This window comes from Pectinophora gossypiella, chromosome 29 (assembly GCF_024362695.1).
Source record: "Pectinophora gossypiella chromosome 29, ilPecGoss1.1, whole genome shotgun sequence".
In the NCBI taxonomy this organism is placed as follows: domain Eukaryota; kingdom Metazoa; phylum Arthropoda; class Insecta; order Lepidoptera; family Gelechiidae; genus Pectinophora; species Pectinophora gossypiella.
In genome coordinates this window covers 3395836-3411208 of record NC_065432.1, presented here as the reverse complement: position 1 = coordinate 3411208, position 15373 = coordinate 3395836, and the positions used below count along the sequence as shown (strand labels likewise).

Here is a 15373-nt window from a genome sequence, read left to right as displayed (position 1 = left end):
TGGTGATTGCAACTGGGTTGTAACGTCATGAAGGTCTGCCCACATCTCTTGGGTATGGGAGCATTTTTAGTGTAAATAAGTAGGTTTCAAAATTCGTTCTAAAACAAGATTATAATCAACTGCATGCCTTTATTTTTCAAACTACGTTAAATTGATAAAACCCGGAGTATATTAAAATTGCTTTTTAGTTGAGATAAATAAACAAGTCTGTTATCTAAATATAAACACAACGTTAGTTTAGTTGACACACTATCACATTTTTTGTCCAATAGTAGATGGCTTTGACAAAATATGTCAAGTCCAAGTCAGATTTGGACAGACATCACACGACATTGACAATGAAATGACAATTATATTTGCTGTTCAGTAACAACAAAGCTTAAATAAAATAAATAGAAAATAAATAATTATAAAAATATGTGATAAGGAAGTCAAACGTGAAAAATAATATCACGAGAAATCATTACGAAACGGAAGTACGTAATTCTTGGTAGTTCTTATATAACACCACTCTATATTGTCTATTCATGATATGAGACTAGGATTTTATCTATTTTTAGTAAAAAAAGTATATTTTATTCTTAACTTATAAGTTACTTAATTTTAGGAATGAAATTATAGTTTTCAGTTATTTTAATTCACCAAAACATAATAATTTTGTGTTTTATTGTTTCATTAGACTGTTTATATCGAAGCCCTTGCTGCTCTAAAAAAAACCTATATTTTTTGTTTATGGTGATATATTTACACTGGTAACATTGCTACTCGATTTTAAATTTTATATATTTTATTACAAAAAATCGAATGCAATAAAATCGATACTTATGAAAGAACATTGAAGAAAACATTTTTATTTTTGATAAGTTTATTTAAATTTAATTTATTAGTCACGAATATTGCATAGTTTATTAATAAAACATTACGTTACAGCAAAAAAGTATAAAAATATTTTTTTGAACAGAAATCGATTTTAGGATCGATTCCAATTAAATCGATGTACAAAACGCGCCGATGTTGCCAGTATCAGTGCGAATGGAAAATTACATCACCATTTCATGCACGCATTTGTTAATTTTTCGACTTTTCGTGACAGCACGTCATTTTCGACATTTGATTGATAATTTTCTAAAGATCCATCAAATTAGTTTGTTTGAAAGTTGGTTTAGGCGCTAAACGTTAGTATTTTATTATTTTCGCGTTACATCGACGATGTGATATTGAGGATTCCATATTTGGCGTTCGTGGCTACGGTCCAAGATGACTGCCCAAAAGTGTGTTGTAGAGGGCTGCAACTTGGAATACGATGTTGTCTGCAGCTTTTCCTTTTACAAGTAAGTGTTTTTGTCCTCCACAACCTTTTGAATACTAGGTTCATACCTTTATATTACATGCATAGCAACGCTCCGTCATGGTTCTATCAAGGACGCATACAGATGCATCTAAATGATTTCTTATCACATCTATGTACTATAACGTATTGGATTCCCGCCTTACGATTTACTTTTTAAATGACGTAAATTTTTTTCACTAAAACTTTATTTTGTAACAATTTTAATGTTATATGAACATTAGCTTTGGCAGACTTGCATAACCATAAATTTGTGTTTTAATTGGCTATTGTTTGTGTTAGTTATTAGCGTACATTTGTTAGCTTTACCCTTATCAACATTGTTAAAATTAGCCATTATAGATTTGTGATGTAGTTAAAATTTTTTTTTTGACCCCATTTTGTTGTGATGTGAAACTTGTATGTAAATATGCATACTAGTCTAACCTTGAAAGCAAAGCTATATTTATGTACACAATTTTTGGTTGGAGTGTACCTAAAGGGGCACTATGAGTTGGGACTTAAAAAAATGTGATTTATTTTGTATGAGCCATGGACATAGCCGAATTTTCAAGTGAAGTATGAAGCAGGGATTAATTAATTTATTTATAGCCTTTTTTTCAGATATATAAGTTACATTTTAAAGTTTTTCCTTAATCTACAATAACCAATCTGTGTGCCTTTTGCACAAACTTTGAAAAAAGAGGATATTATGTTTTTCAGTAACATTTAGAAGTGTCTCTAAATAAAGACACTTCATAACTAATTGGAATTTCATAATTTATCTATGACCTAGGAAACTACCCAATTCATTTGTGACCTTCCAGTGTGAATACTTCGTCAGACAATGACACCAAGCGACAGGAATGGATCGAGGGTGCGATGCAGGAGGACAGCGAGTGTCTATGGAGACATGTCAGCCTTCAGCTTTGTGGGTATGTACTCATTATTTTACGTAACTCAGAAACACGCCCGTAACCAGGATCCTCACAGACACCAGCAGTAACTGTCAGTACTATTCAGAGCCATTGGTCCCGGTTACTACTTACAAGTAAGTAGGTAGTTGTTACTACCATGTGGGTTGTGAAAAGACTTACGTACAATTGTAATGATTTTTTTATACGTGACAAATATTAGTAATTAAATACATTAGTCAGTAATTCACTTAATTTTCAATAATAAAATTCGCGTCTTTTGAATGTTGTTGGTAACGCTTGAATGGTAACACTTACGTCATCGATGGGCTAGCAATGGCGGCTTGTCATAGGATCGAGCAAATCTGGTCTTCTTAAGCCATGTTAAATCCAATCCAGGCATCAAATTCAAATTCAAAAATATTTTTATTCAGTAGGTAACATAGTTACACTTTGAATCGTCAATTTTTACATAACGAACGTCTCATCCGCCTAAAACTACTGCAGCTTCTCACAACCTGTATAGCCGGGGAAAAGGAGCTGCAAGAAAAACCTCGGCACAGGGCCCTAGACGTTCTTTAAAAAAATAAACATAAAATATTGATATACAATTGGGTAATTTAGCTGCCTAATATCAGTTCTCAGACAGTTAATCCCATGCATTCATATCTTCTAAATAATCACTAACTTTATAATAACCTTTTTTGTAAAGTTTTTGTTTAACTACTGTCTTAAAGCAGTTGAAAGGCAAATTCTGAATGTCAATGGGAATCTTATTGTAAAAACGTATACATTGCCCCTTAAAAGATTTAGTAATCTTATGTAATCGACTGACTTGTAAAGCAAGTTTATTTTTATTCCGGGTATTAACAATGTGCCGATCGCTATTTTTTGCAAATAATCCTATATGTTTTTTTACATGTATTAAGTTTTCAAAGATGTATTGTGATGCCAAAGTTAAAATATTAATTTCTTTAAATTTATTTCTAAAATCATCTTTGGCTAATCGCAGAACAAACATAAAGACCAGACCAATTGAGAACCTTTTTTGAAGTCATTTAACAAATGCTTCTTCATATTCAGGTACCATTTCGAGCTGGACGCTCAAGGCCTATGGATCGACTCCCCGATGCTGCCGGAACTCCTCACTTGCCAGGAGAAGTTGGCCGCCGTGCCGCAATCGCCAGCTGATAAAAAAGGTAAAAACACCTCCATATTACTTTTCTTTTTTCGACGTCTTACAAGTCAACAACTTCAACTTTATGGCAACCGGTCGTAATAGAGTATAGACAACCATTACTGCCAGTGTCAAGTACAGGAACCATATTTGTCCATAGAGAATCTCAATATAAGTGCGTCCAAAGGTCGGCAAAGGATATGTGATATACAAACTGGATTTAAAAAAAAGAAAGGAAAACATGAAACAGTACGACTAGGGCCCTGCGCTGGGAGGTTTTCTGGCCACGTCTTTCCCTCAGCGTAACAGATTCCGATGTGATTGTAGTTTTACAGCTAGCTACATAATATGTAATTTAATTTTTGACGTTCAAAAAGCGCAAACTTTGTAAGCCAATTTTGATATTTTTTTTTTTTTTAATTTTTGAAGGTATCAATGTTTTCTTTGTCGTGATCATGGTATAAGAACACCAGGTATACTCAATCCAATGACAAGCCGCCATTGCTAGCCCTTTGATGACGTAAGTGTTACCATTCAATTGGTATCTCCAACATTCCAAGGACGTAAATTTTATTATTGAAAAATAAGTGAATTACTGACTAATGTATTTAATTACTATTATTTGTCACATATATAAAAATCATTAAAACTACGTAAATCTTTTACTAAAAGTACAAAATTTTCTTGCAAAGTAAATTAAAAACATTGGATGTGGGTAATTTATTTTTTACGAAATGGCAACACTGAGTGGGATGACGTCAGCTGAGCTAACCTTGAAATGCTAGCTGTCACTTTTGAGCATACCTGCGGGCTTAGCACCGTAAGCGCGCGACTCTTTCTCGCCTCGACATACGTCACCCGTCACTCTCTCACAGTACTGCACAGAAAGAGACAGATGATCTCTGAGCAACGAGAAAGAGTCGCGTGCTTACGGTGCTAAGCCCGCTGGTGTTCTTAAACCATGGTCGTGATATAACGATGCCAATTAAAACAACCACCAACTTTAGCGGTTATTATGCGTCAAGGTTACGTTAAATTTATTTTAAGGTTAGGTTAATTTTATCCCCGCCTGTATAAGCAACATTGTAGTCTCGGATAGCAGTCACTTGGCCGGACAAATGAAGCGCTGAGGGCTAACCTACACTTAATTTTACGTGTTACATAGGTGAAATTGTGGTCAAACGTCAGTCTACATAGGACGAATGTCTATGAGTTTCGTTGCTCCTTATTGAAATGAACATTATAAACAAAAATAATAATTGTAGGAATGGTAGGCCGAATGAAACGTAACATAAAGGTGTGTGAAAGAGAGCGAGGAGTGAGTGAGAAAGAAGAGAGGGTTGCGGAATGACAGGATAAAAATGCGCGTGAACCTTTAAAATGACCATTGTGGTCCCCGTCAGTCTTTTCTCGTGGGGTTGCTGAGGTCATTGACCTCCAACGCGGTTGCAATTCACAAGGTCTAACAGGGTTGCCGCTGGTTGCAGGCGGCGGCGGAGGCTCCGGTTCCGGTTATCATGGGGCCTTCGAAAAATTCATCGGAGGCGAGCGGAAAGGTATACTTTGCGTTTTCCGTATCCCGATTTCCACCATTATGTAAGCAAAAGGAATAATACTACGTATAGAACGGCAACTCTCCGCTCCCCAGCGGCTGTGCTAGGATTACCTCACCCCCTTGGTCTTTGATTACTTGAGAATTGTAAGGACCGAACTGATACAGCCCGCGAGATCACTGCAACCTTGTCAGATCTATTGTAACTAGTGATGTGCCGGATCGTTAAAAATGTATATCCGCGGATACGGATCTGAATACGGATATTTAGTTTAAAGATCCGCGGATACGGATACGGATCTTTATTTTCTTAAAAAAAAAAAGATTAAAGTTTTAGTTATTTCATTGTTATAAAAGTGATATTTTATCTTGCTTTCATTATAAAGATCTATGTATCTAAATTTTTGCAATATAAAGGTGCCAAATATTTGATTTTAAGAAATAAAAACTATCCGAGTGGAATTTTATAGATTTTTATTTAATAATTCTACTTAATCACCTGAAAAAGATCCGTAAAAGATCCGCGTGAAAAGTAACGGACACGGATACGGATTTTTCTTTTATCTCGGATATCCGCGGATACGGATACGGATATTCGGAACATCACACACATTTAAAAATCCCCCCTCGGTCTTACTTTAGTCTTCAATCGTATGGCGTCAGACGTCACACACACAGATGCGCGTGTACGATAACGTCAATGTGTAGTGTCTGTGTAACACGAGGTTGTTTGTATGAAGCGTCCAAAGTGTCATAAGCTCACGACTATGCGGTGGTATAGAAATCCACGTGTTGCCAGTTCGTCGCCTGATCGCGTACGATTACAGTCCACTAATAATCAGGTCGATTTTTGTTCGAATAAAAAGTCATGAATGATGAATGTTGGATAGATGTAATATTCCTCTTATGAGCGCTTGTATATTGAACAACCCATGATAAGAAAACCAGGTATGCCCAAAAGTGACAGCTAGCATTTCAAGGTTAGCCGAGCTGACGTCAACCGACCCTACGTTGCCATTTCGTAAAAAATAAATTACCCACGTCCAATGTTTTTAATTTACTTTGCAAGGAAATTTTGAACTTTTAGTAAAAGATTTACGTACACTTTGAATGATTTTTATATGTGTGACAAATAATAGTAATTAAATACATTAGTTAGTAATTCGCTTACTTTTCAATAATAAAATTTACGTCCTTAGAATATTGGAGATACCATTGAATGGTAACACTTACGTCATCAATGGGCTAGCAATGGCGGCTTGTCATAGGATCGAGCATACCTGGTCTTCTTATGGGTTTTAATATTGGAAAATAAATCAAGATATTATCGAAGAGTTTCTTTACTCGAGACTTCGCGTCTCACATCTATATTCTAAGATGTCCTCTCTTCCTCCACTCGAATCGGCCTCAGCTGAGCATTTTGGTATTTTAATATGACATTTACGTCCTCGAAATGAGGACTTTACTCACTGGGGTACATCAAAGGTATTGGTATTGTTACTAACAAATATGGATTTCTCTCTCTCTCTCTCTCTTTCTCTCTCTCTCTCTCTCTCTTTCTCTCTCTCTCTCTCTCTCTCTCTCTCTTTCTCTCTCTCTCTCTCTCTCTCTCTCTCTCTCTATTTAAGAGCTGCGCTCTTGTCGGTGGAGTAATCGCCATTCCTCTCTTCTTCCCGCCAAAAACCTTCACCTCCCGATACGACACGACCTGCACCTTCAAATATGCAAATATGGATTTATATCTGAAATAAAAATAATTCATTCATTCATTCAAAGGGCTAGCAATGGCGGCTTGTCCTAAGATTAAGCATACCTGGTCTACTTATACCATGGAACAGTACAGTTCTTGTTAACCACTTCACCGTCGGGTCTTGTAGTCCGTGTAGTAATAATTATGTAAACCATTGACCACAATCTCACCTGGTAGCAAGAAATCAATATCATTTATTCAACGTAATTGTTATGGATAAACTTGTTGAAGGTCTGAACATTTTTGAATTTACGTCATTTCGCAAGGTGTTATGACTGAGGAGAAGAAATGACAAGAAACTGCAACAGCAACACTTATTTTAAATCAATGAGGGTACATTACAAGGAACACATTCAATACCAAACGTTTAATATACCAAATAGATACCAAACGGAAAATTCCACTTGACATTACTCAAAATCATGGTCTGAATCATGCCTTAAAGTTTTATTTTTATATATTTATATTTGGGTTACCAACAGCTACAAAACAATATATACAATTTAATAAGTCTTAAGCTATGTCATTGAGCCAATAATAGGTTACCACGAATTACTTGAGCAGATAGTTACGATGTCACTAACACACTGGCCCCGATTCCTTCAGACACCTCCTAATGTTACTTTAAGTTATACCTGTCATTTTCTTATCCGTCGAAAAGGAAAGGGACAGATGATTCATAATTTTAACTGATTGCTTGCTGACTGTTTGGACTGATTGTTCTTAATTTTAGGAAGAATGAGTAAATGAATGAATAACCCGGGCAAATTAAAAAGGTATCTCGCTGGTATGAAAACCGTTTGACGTGTGCTGTCAACTTAGTTCTGTCGGGTTATTGGCCAATGCAATTTTTTTACAGGGTTATTTTAGATTTGTGCTTAAAATTGACATGTGTTCCATAAATTTTATGCTTGACGATTACCCGTCCCTTTTCTTTCCGGCGGATAAGAAAATGACAGATATAACTTAAAATTAGATGGTGTTTACAGCAATTAGCACCACTGTAACAGCCTCCGTGGTCTAGTGGTTAGAGCTTTAGGCTCACGATCTGGAGCTCCGGGTTCGATTCCGGATGGGGACATTGTCGAAATCACTTTGTGAGACTGTCCTTTGTTTGGTAAGGACTTTTCAGGCTTGAATCATCTGATTGTCCGAAAACGTAAGATGATTCCGCGCTTCGGAGGGCACGTTAAGCCGTTGGTCCCGGCTATTAGCCGTAAAAACACCTCCACCAATCCGCATTGGAGTAGCGTGGTGGAGTATGCTCCATACCCCCTCCGGTTGATTGAGGGGAGGCCTGTGCCCAGCAGTGGGACGTATATAGGCTGTTTATGTATGTATGTATTTCAACTCTCTCCCTCTCGCACTTGACTGTTTTCTCTTTGCTGTTTTCCTTTTTTTTTAATGACATTGTTTCCCCACAGTGGCCGAGATGGTCCGCCTTGAGCACAACTACAGCGCGGAGCCCCAAACGCCTGCAGCCGACATCTCGAGGCTCAACGTGCGCCAGCTCGTCGACACACTTGGATACTTGTAAGTGTATTACTGTTTACATACACACGTTGTATTCTCACACACACACCAGGTATGTGTGGGGAAACCTTCTGGGGCTCCTGTCCCTTAGGGCTCAAACTGGATGACAGCGGCAGCGGCGCGACGGCGATAGCGGTGCGGTGGGCGCTGTTCCGTTCTCGATGCCAGCGGCCAAATCGCGCGGTGTTGCGGCGGTATAGGCTTGAGCCTCAAATAAACGCGATGTCGAAACGCCGACAACGCATTTTCGATTGTAGTTCTTTTGTTTCGTACGATTTATTATGGGCAAAAGACGATCTGAATCCCTATAATGAACAAAGGAAACAAAAAGGCGAGTTTCAAACGCAGAGACACCGCTCGACTAGAGCGCACCGCCCGTACCCCGCCCCCCGCGCCGCTGCCATCGAGAACACTTTAATATAAATCTTAGCATTTGAACGCGCCGCTATCGCCGCCGCGCCGCTGCCGCTGTCATCCAGTTTGAGGCCTTAGGCCTCACAGGTAGTCACCTGGTTGCAAACAACCTATATCTGTAGAGAATTAGATAAAATTGCAGTCTTCTTAATCGTGTGGGTTGTGAGGAATACCAGCCTCATCAACCCTGACGGTTATGATTGACCCGCCAAAGGCCCCTGACATAGCTCATGTAAAGATTACGCACTTACATCAGGAAATAGCAACCGGGACCAACGGCTTAACGCGCCTACCGAAGCACGGATCAAAAAAAATTGCAGTAGCCACCCATGATCCAACCTGTCGCCCGGAATTAAAGAATTTTAGGATTTTTTTTTAGGAAGTAAGATGATCCGTGCTTCGGAAGGCACGTTAAGCCGTTGATCCCGGTTACTATTTACTGATGTAAGTAAGTAGTCGTTACATGAGCCATGTCAGGGGCCTTTGGCGGCTCAATAATAACCCTGACACTAGGGTTGATGGGGTCGGTAATTCACCTCACAACCCACACGATAGAAGAAGAAGAAGAAGGAATTTTAGCTGGACAGTATGGAGAACTATCAATATTTAAACTAGACAGTGCCGCCGCCTACATTTCGCCTTCTAGATTTTATCCTCATTCCATAATAATTCCATGTTTTGTCGTTTAGTAAAAAGTAACTATTACTTGTTGGAAGCCAGCCTAATGTGATCCTATGTATCTGTCCACCAGGTCCCTGAAGAATCTCCAGCGCAAGCAGCTGTGGGTTGTGAAAGTGGAGACTGATAAGGCGGAGGCTTCCATCACCCAGGCGGAGCAGGTCATCACCAAGATGACTGACCCCAAGCAGATCATCGAGGTCCGTATCACATCATCAACGTATTTGTATCAAGAGTCTCTCTCTCTATATTTAAGAGCTGCGCTCTTGTCGGTAGAGTAATCGCCATTCCTCTCTTCATCCCGCCAAAACCTTCACCTCCCGACACGACCTGCACCTTCTCTTTTATTTGTTTCATAAATGTTATCCTAGGTCTACCCCTTCCTCTCTTCCCTTCAATTTTTCCTTCTATAATGTTTGTTATAAATGAATCGTGTCGTATCAGGTGGCCAATATTTCCTCTCCGGTTCTCTATAGTCTTCAATATGGTTCTCTTTTCTTCAACTCTTTTCAGCACAACGTACAAATTGATGATGATGATGAATATCAAACGGGATAATGCTAAAGAGATTATTTGTCAACAGATCGTCCCTCAGACATCGTCAGCAGACACCTCAATGGAGCAGCATGATGGCAGCGAGCACCACAACCAGAGCGCCGTGCTGCAGATGATTGACGACACCACCATACCAGACAACTTCATATACGAGATCGCCGAGGAACAGGAGATCACCATGGAGGAGGTGAAGGAAATCCCCGCTGAAGAGCATAAGGTAATTCCTAATGGGGTGGGCAGAGCAACAAGAAATCAAAGACAACGCAGCCACTGTTGATACGAAGTCCTAAGATGTACGGTCACGAGCACTAATATGCAAAATACTTTGAAACCATGTCACATTAATTTTTCTTCTTTTGCCTGTGCCCAGCAGTGGGACGTATATAAACTATTGTCATGTTATTTTTATAAACTTAAAACATTTTTCAAGTTGTAAGGGGGTTTTCTAAATTCAAATTCAAAAATTCAAAAATATTTATTTTTCAAAATTGGCTTACAAAGTTAGCGCTTTTTGAACGTCAAACATAATTAAATTACATATTATGTAACTAGCTGCAAAACTACTACCACATCGGAATCTGTAACACTGAGGGAAAGACGTGGCCAGAAAACCTCCCAGCACAGGGCCCTAGTCCTACTGTTTCATGTTTTCCTTTCTTTTCTTTTAATCCAGTTTGTATTACATAATTTATAGACTTAAATACTCTTTATTAAGGGTGGTATTAATAAACGAATCTCAGCTGCGACTGCCCTCAAGATCATGCTCAAGTCTCTGTTTTTATATGAGATCATGTCACATTGACATGATCTTGAGGGCAGTCTCGAAGCTGAGATTAATTTATTAATACCACCCTAAGTGCACTACAAATATTTGAAAGAAAGAAAGAAAGAAACATTTATTACTTCCGGACACCACAGACACAGACAGACAGGTACATTACATTTAACACAGGACAGAAACCACACGGGAATCAATAAGTACACAGACAAAAAAAAATATCCAAAACAAAAAGAAAAACAAACCAAAATCATAAAAACAATAATAATAAAACTAAGTATACTAAATGCAACGCACTGACGGCCCGATCATCTGCGGTGGAGTCCGAAATAAAAGGACCTCGCTCAGCATAAGTCGCGGCGTGAGCCACGACGCTGGTATTTGTGCCCATTGTCGTTTTTTATTTTATTATTCTGCTTTCCCATGTGTATAAAAATATTTAATAAATTACCGGATACTTTCAAAGACTGCAAACTCTTTAAGTTTCGCGTAGCAGTTAAACTCTGGCTTGCAGATAGATGCTTTTACAGCGTAAAAGAATATTTAGATTACAAATAACAGGTTTTATGTATATAATTTAAAGCATGTATTAAGTGTGTAGATTATTTGTAAAATTTATATTATTATTTGTTATTGTTTTTAAATAATCTGTGTGTATGCCTGAAAAGGCAGTATTTGGTGATACTCAATGAAAAATAACAGCTGTTTGTAACCTAAATACCATGCACAGAATAAATTTCAAATTTCAATTTCAAATTCTAGGAATGGACGGTGAACGTGGTCCCTGAGGAGTCCCGTCCGAAGTACGCCTACATCAAGCACTGCGCCACTGGTAAGAAGAAACGCCATTTCACAGCGGACATGAATGAGATAACCTTGCAGGGTGACTTCGAGAACTACTACATACTACCAGACGTAGACCCTTCAGTCGGCGTCGAAATCACAACGAGCTACGAACCAGAAAACTACATAGTCGAGGAATACCAGCATTTGGTGCTCGAAGACCGCCCCAAGAAGAGACCGAGGGAGTCAGACCCAACAAAAAAGAAGAAGAAGAAGATTACCCCAATGAGAGAAGACGGTGTGAAGGAAATACAAATAAAAAGTGAAATTGGGGAAGATTGGGTCATCCAGAATGATATTGTCTACGATCAGGATGGATCTGATGATTATGATGATAAAAAAGTGAGGGTGCGACGGAAAAATAAAAAATACTTAGGGTATGACTTTGTCACCTAACTATCTAATAGTCTACTGTCGGTATTTGAGTTTGATTCTAGTTTCGCAATGTTTATTATGTCTTCTATATGTATACCCGTTTGGTAAAGTAACTTTATATTAAGGGGCCCTCGCTCAGCAATAATAGATGGCATAAGTATAGCGGTGATCGAAATTATTATTTTTGTCATTGATAAACTGAACTAAATGAGCTCTACACCTTTTCGCCACTACTTGAAAATCTAGAGAACTTACAAACAATAACAAATATTATAAATCCTTCCTATTTTCTTCAGGTTTACTCTGGGTCTGAAGGTATTGTCAACTTACTTAAAACATTTAAGTATAATATTTTTATTAATATAAAATATTTTTATTAAGGCCGCCATTTGCAGTCATGAGCAATATAATGTACCCACTTTAGGACTCTGTCACACTAACATATTTGACATTTAATGAGACTAACAGTTCAATTTGTCAAAAAAGTTAAAAAGTAAACATATTAATGCTTGTGACCGTACCTAGTTAAGAGTCTTTTGAAACTATTTATTTTTATTTTAGTGCAATAAAGTATATTTGTATTGTTATTGCTTAATAGAAACTACATATAAAAAAGTTTTGTGAAGGATTATTTGTAACAAAAATAAAACAATATATACGGTCGAATTGAGAACCTTCTAAGTTTTTGAAGTCGGTAAAAAGAGGATAGAACTTTAAAATGAGTAAACCTGAAGAAAATAGGAAGGGTTTATAATATTTTTTATTGTTTCAAAGTTCTCTATACTTTCAAGTAGTGGCGAAAAGGTGTAGAGCTCATTTTGATTAGTTTGTCTATGACAAAAATAATAATTTCGATCACCGAATGGCATGGCTACACTCACGTCATCTCCTGTCGCCGAGCTAGGGTCCCAACACCCTTAAATGGCTACAGTGAATAGGCATTTGCTAGGTAAGCGTGTTACACCCTTTAGGGTGGAACCTAGCAACGCTTACGGTTTACCGTCGCCACTTACCATGAGGTGAGATTGTGAACGCGAGCCTATATTATTAAAAAAACCGATTGCCTTACGAAAGGCCTAAAATACGCCACTTTTCTCTGTCCTTTGCTGTAAATACGCCCTTTTCTTTACACAACATCACGCCTGTATCCCCAAAGAGGTAGGCAGAGATGTGTGTACCCACTCCTCGCCAGCTATATTTAAGTCCAATGTATGAGCGAGCCTATTGCCTAAAAGCACTTTTCCTTTACAATCAAATCTATTATAATCTTCCTACTAATAGACATTATACAAACAACACAACATTAACATTATAGAAGGAAAAATTGAAGGGAACAGAGGAAGGGGTAGACCTAGGATAACATTTATGAAACAAATAAAAGAGAAGGTGCAGGTCGTGTCGTATCGGGAGGTGAAGGGTTTGGCGGGAAGAAGAGAGGAATGGCGGTCACTCCACCGACAAGAGCGCAGCTCTTAAATAGAGACAAAGACTAATATTCTTCAAAACATCCATACATGCATAAGACCACGCCAATTTCCCGTATAGGGTAGACAGACACTGTAAAGACCCTCATTCAGCTCAGGGGCCGTCCATTAATCATGCGAGGCTCGAGAGGAGGTCATGAAAAATCACGAAATATCATAACGGAGGAGCGGGGGTGTAGTAATATATCACGAGTATTTATTTTTCGGAGGAGCTCGGTGGCGCTGCGGTAAACGCGCTCGGTCTGCGATTGTTGAATTAAGCAACTTTCGCAAAGGCCCGTCATAGGATGGGTGGCCACAAAAAAAAGTTTTCATCTCGAGCTCCTCCGTGCTTCGGAAGGCACGTCAAGCCGTTGGTCCCGGCTGCGTCAGCAGTCGTTAATAACCATCAATCCGCACTGGGCCCACGTGATGGTTTAAGGCCCGATCTCCCTATCCATCCATAGGGAAGGCCCGTGCCCCAGTAGTGGGGACGTTAATGGGCTGGTCATGATGATGATTTATTTTTTCGGCAAACGCGCGATACTGCACCGAAAAGCGGCGTTTCGTGCAGTTATTTTGGTAGGTACTAAAAATAAACGTGATATAGGATAGGGGGGTAGTTTTGAACCTCACCATGTATCACCAGGGGAGAAGGGAGGGTCAAAAATGCCAAAAAAACTTCACATAATTAATGGATGGCCTGTCACTTTCACGTCTGAAAAGTCCATTTAGTAATAGTTACTTTCATCATCATCATCAACAGCCTATATACGTCCCACTGCTGGGCACAGGCCTCCCCTCAATCAACCGGAGGGGGTATGGAGCATACTCCACCACGCTGCTCCAATGCGGATTGGTGGAGGTGTTCTTACGGCTAATAGCCGGGACCAACGGCTTAACGTGCCCTCCGAAGCACGGAATCATCTTACTTTTTCGGACAATCAGGTGATTCAAGCCTGAAAAGTCCTTACCAAACAAAGGACAGTCTCACAAAGTGATTTCGACAATGTCCCCATCGGGAATCGAACCCGGACCTCCAGATCGTGAGCCTAACGCTCTAACCACTAGACCACGGAGGCTGTTATAATAGTTACTTTACTAACGTGTATATTTAGGATCAATTTGAACTGAAATAGCTTTTAAAGGTGTAGATTTTGATAAATAGTGTAATAGTCCAACTGACAACCCGCACCCACTTTTGTTATATACAGGGTGTTAGTGATACCGTAACGAATACTGAGGGGGATGGTTCAGACCATGATCCTGAGTTAATATCAAGTGGAATTTTCCGTCGCAAAATTCATGTTTTTTTTTTATTATTTTCAATTCTATACTTTTGCAATCAAAAATTCCACTTGATATTAACTCAGGAAAATGAACTAAATGAGCCCCCTCAGTATTCGTTACGATGTCACTTACACCCCGCACCAGTTCATACAGGTAGCCATACAAATAAGTATGGGTGTTAGTGAGACCGTAACGAATACTGAGGGGGATGATTCAGACTCAAGTGGAGTTGTCCGTCGCAAAAATCGTGTTTTTTTTTTATTATTTTCAGTTCTATACTTTTGCAGTGGAAATTTCCACTTGATATCAACTCAGACTTAATTAGAATGAGGAGCTCGGTGGCGCAGCGGTAAACGCGTTCGGTCTGCGGTTGTTGACGTTAAGCAACTTTCGCAAAGGCCGGTCATAGAATGGGTGACCACAAAAAAAGTTTTCAGCTCGAGCTCCTGCGTGCTTCGGAAGACACGTTAAGCCGTTGGTCCCGGCTGCGTTAGCAGTCGTTAATAACCATCAATCCGCACTGGGCCCGCGTGATGGTTTAAGGCCCAATCTCCCTATCTATCCATAGGGAAGGCCCGTGCCCCAGCAGTGGGGACGTTAATGGGCTGATGATTAACTCAGAATAATGAGCTGAATCGTCCCTTTAAGTATTCGTTACGATGTCACTTACACCCCGTACAAGTACGTATGGGTATTGGTAACACCGTAACGAATACTGAGCGGG

The 15373-nt window shown here is 39.0% G+C and overlaps 2 protein-coding genes across 5 annotated transcripts in view; both read left to right on the top strand.

Annotated features, from left to right (window-relative positions):
- The window catches only part of LOC126379364 (zinc finger X-chromosomal protein-like), a 142325-nt gene that overhangs the window by 35467 nt on the left and 91485 nt on the right, over positions 1-15373 (top strand). Inside the window, exon 12 of one of the 3 annotated variants that reach the window (XR_007568321.1) lies at positions 7680-7693. The exons of the other annotated variants lie outside the window; for them this stretch is intronic. The gene's annotated coding sequence lies outside the window, so the exon portion shown is untranslated. Of the gene's footprint in view, positions 1-7679; positions 7694-15373 lie in introns of those variants that run through there. 3 annotated transcript variants of the gene reach the window in all.
- Positions 1042-11932, top strand: LOC126379514 (uncharacterized). 2 transcript variants are annotated; one of them, XM_050028299.1, is made up of 8 exons: positions 1042-1331; positions 2155-2262; positions 3325-3440; positions 4906-4974; positions 8145-8253; positions 9419-9545; positions 9929-10117; positions 11441-11932. In XM_050028299.1, exons 1-8 carry the CDS (start codon positions 1258-1260, stop codon positions 11915-11917), a joined length of 1269 nt encoding a protein of 422 aa, XP_049884256.1. In that variant the 5' UTR covers positions 1042-1257; the 3' UTR covers positions 11918-11932. The 2 variants fall into 2 exon arrangements, with proteins under 2 accessions (XP_049884256.1, XP_049884257.1); XM_050028300.1 differs by lacking the exon at positions 4906-4974.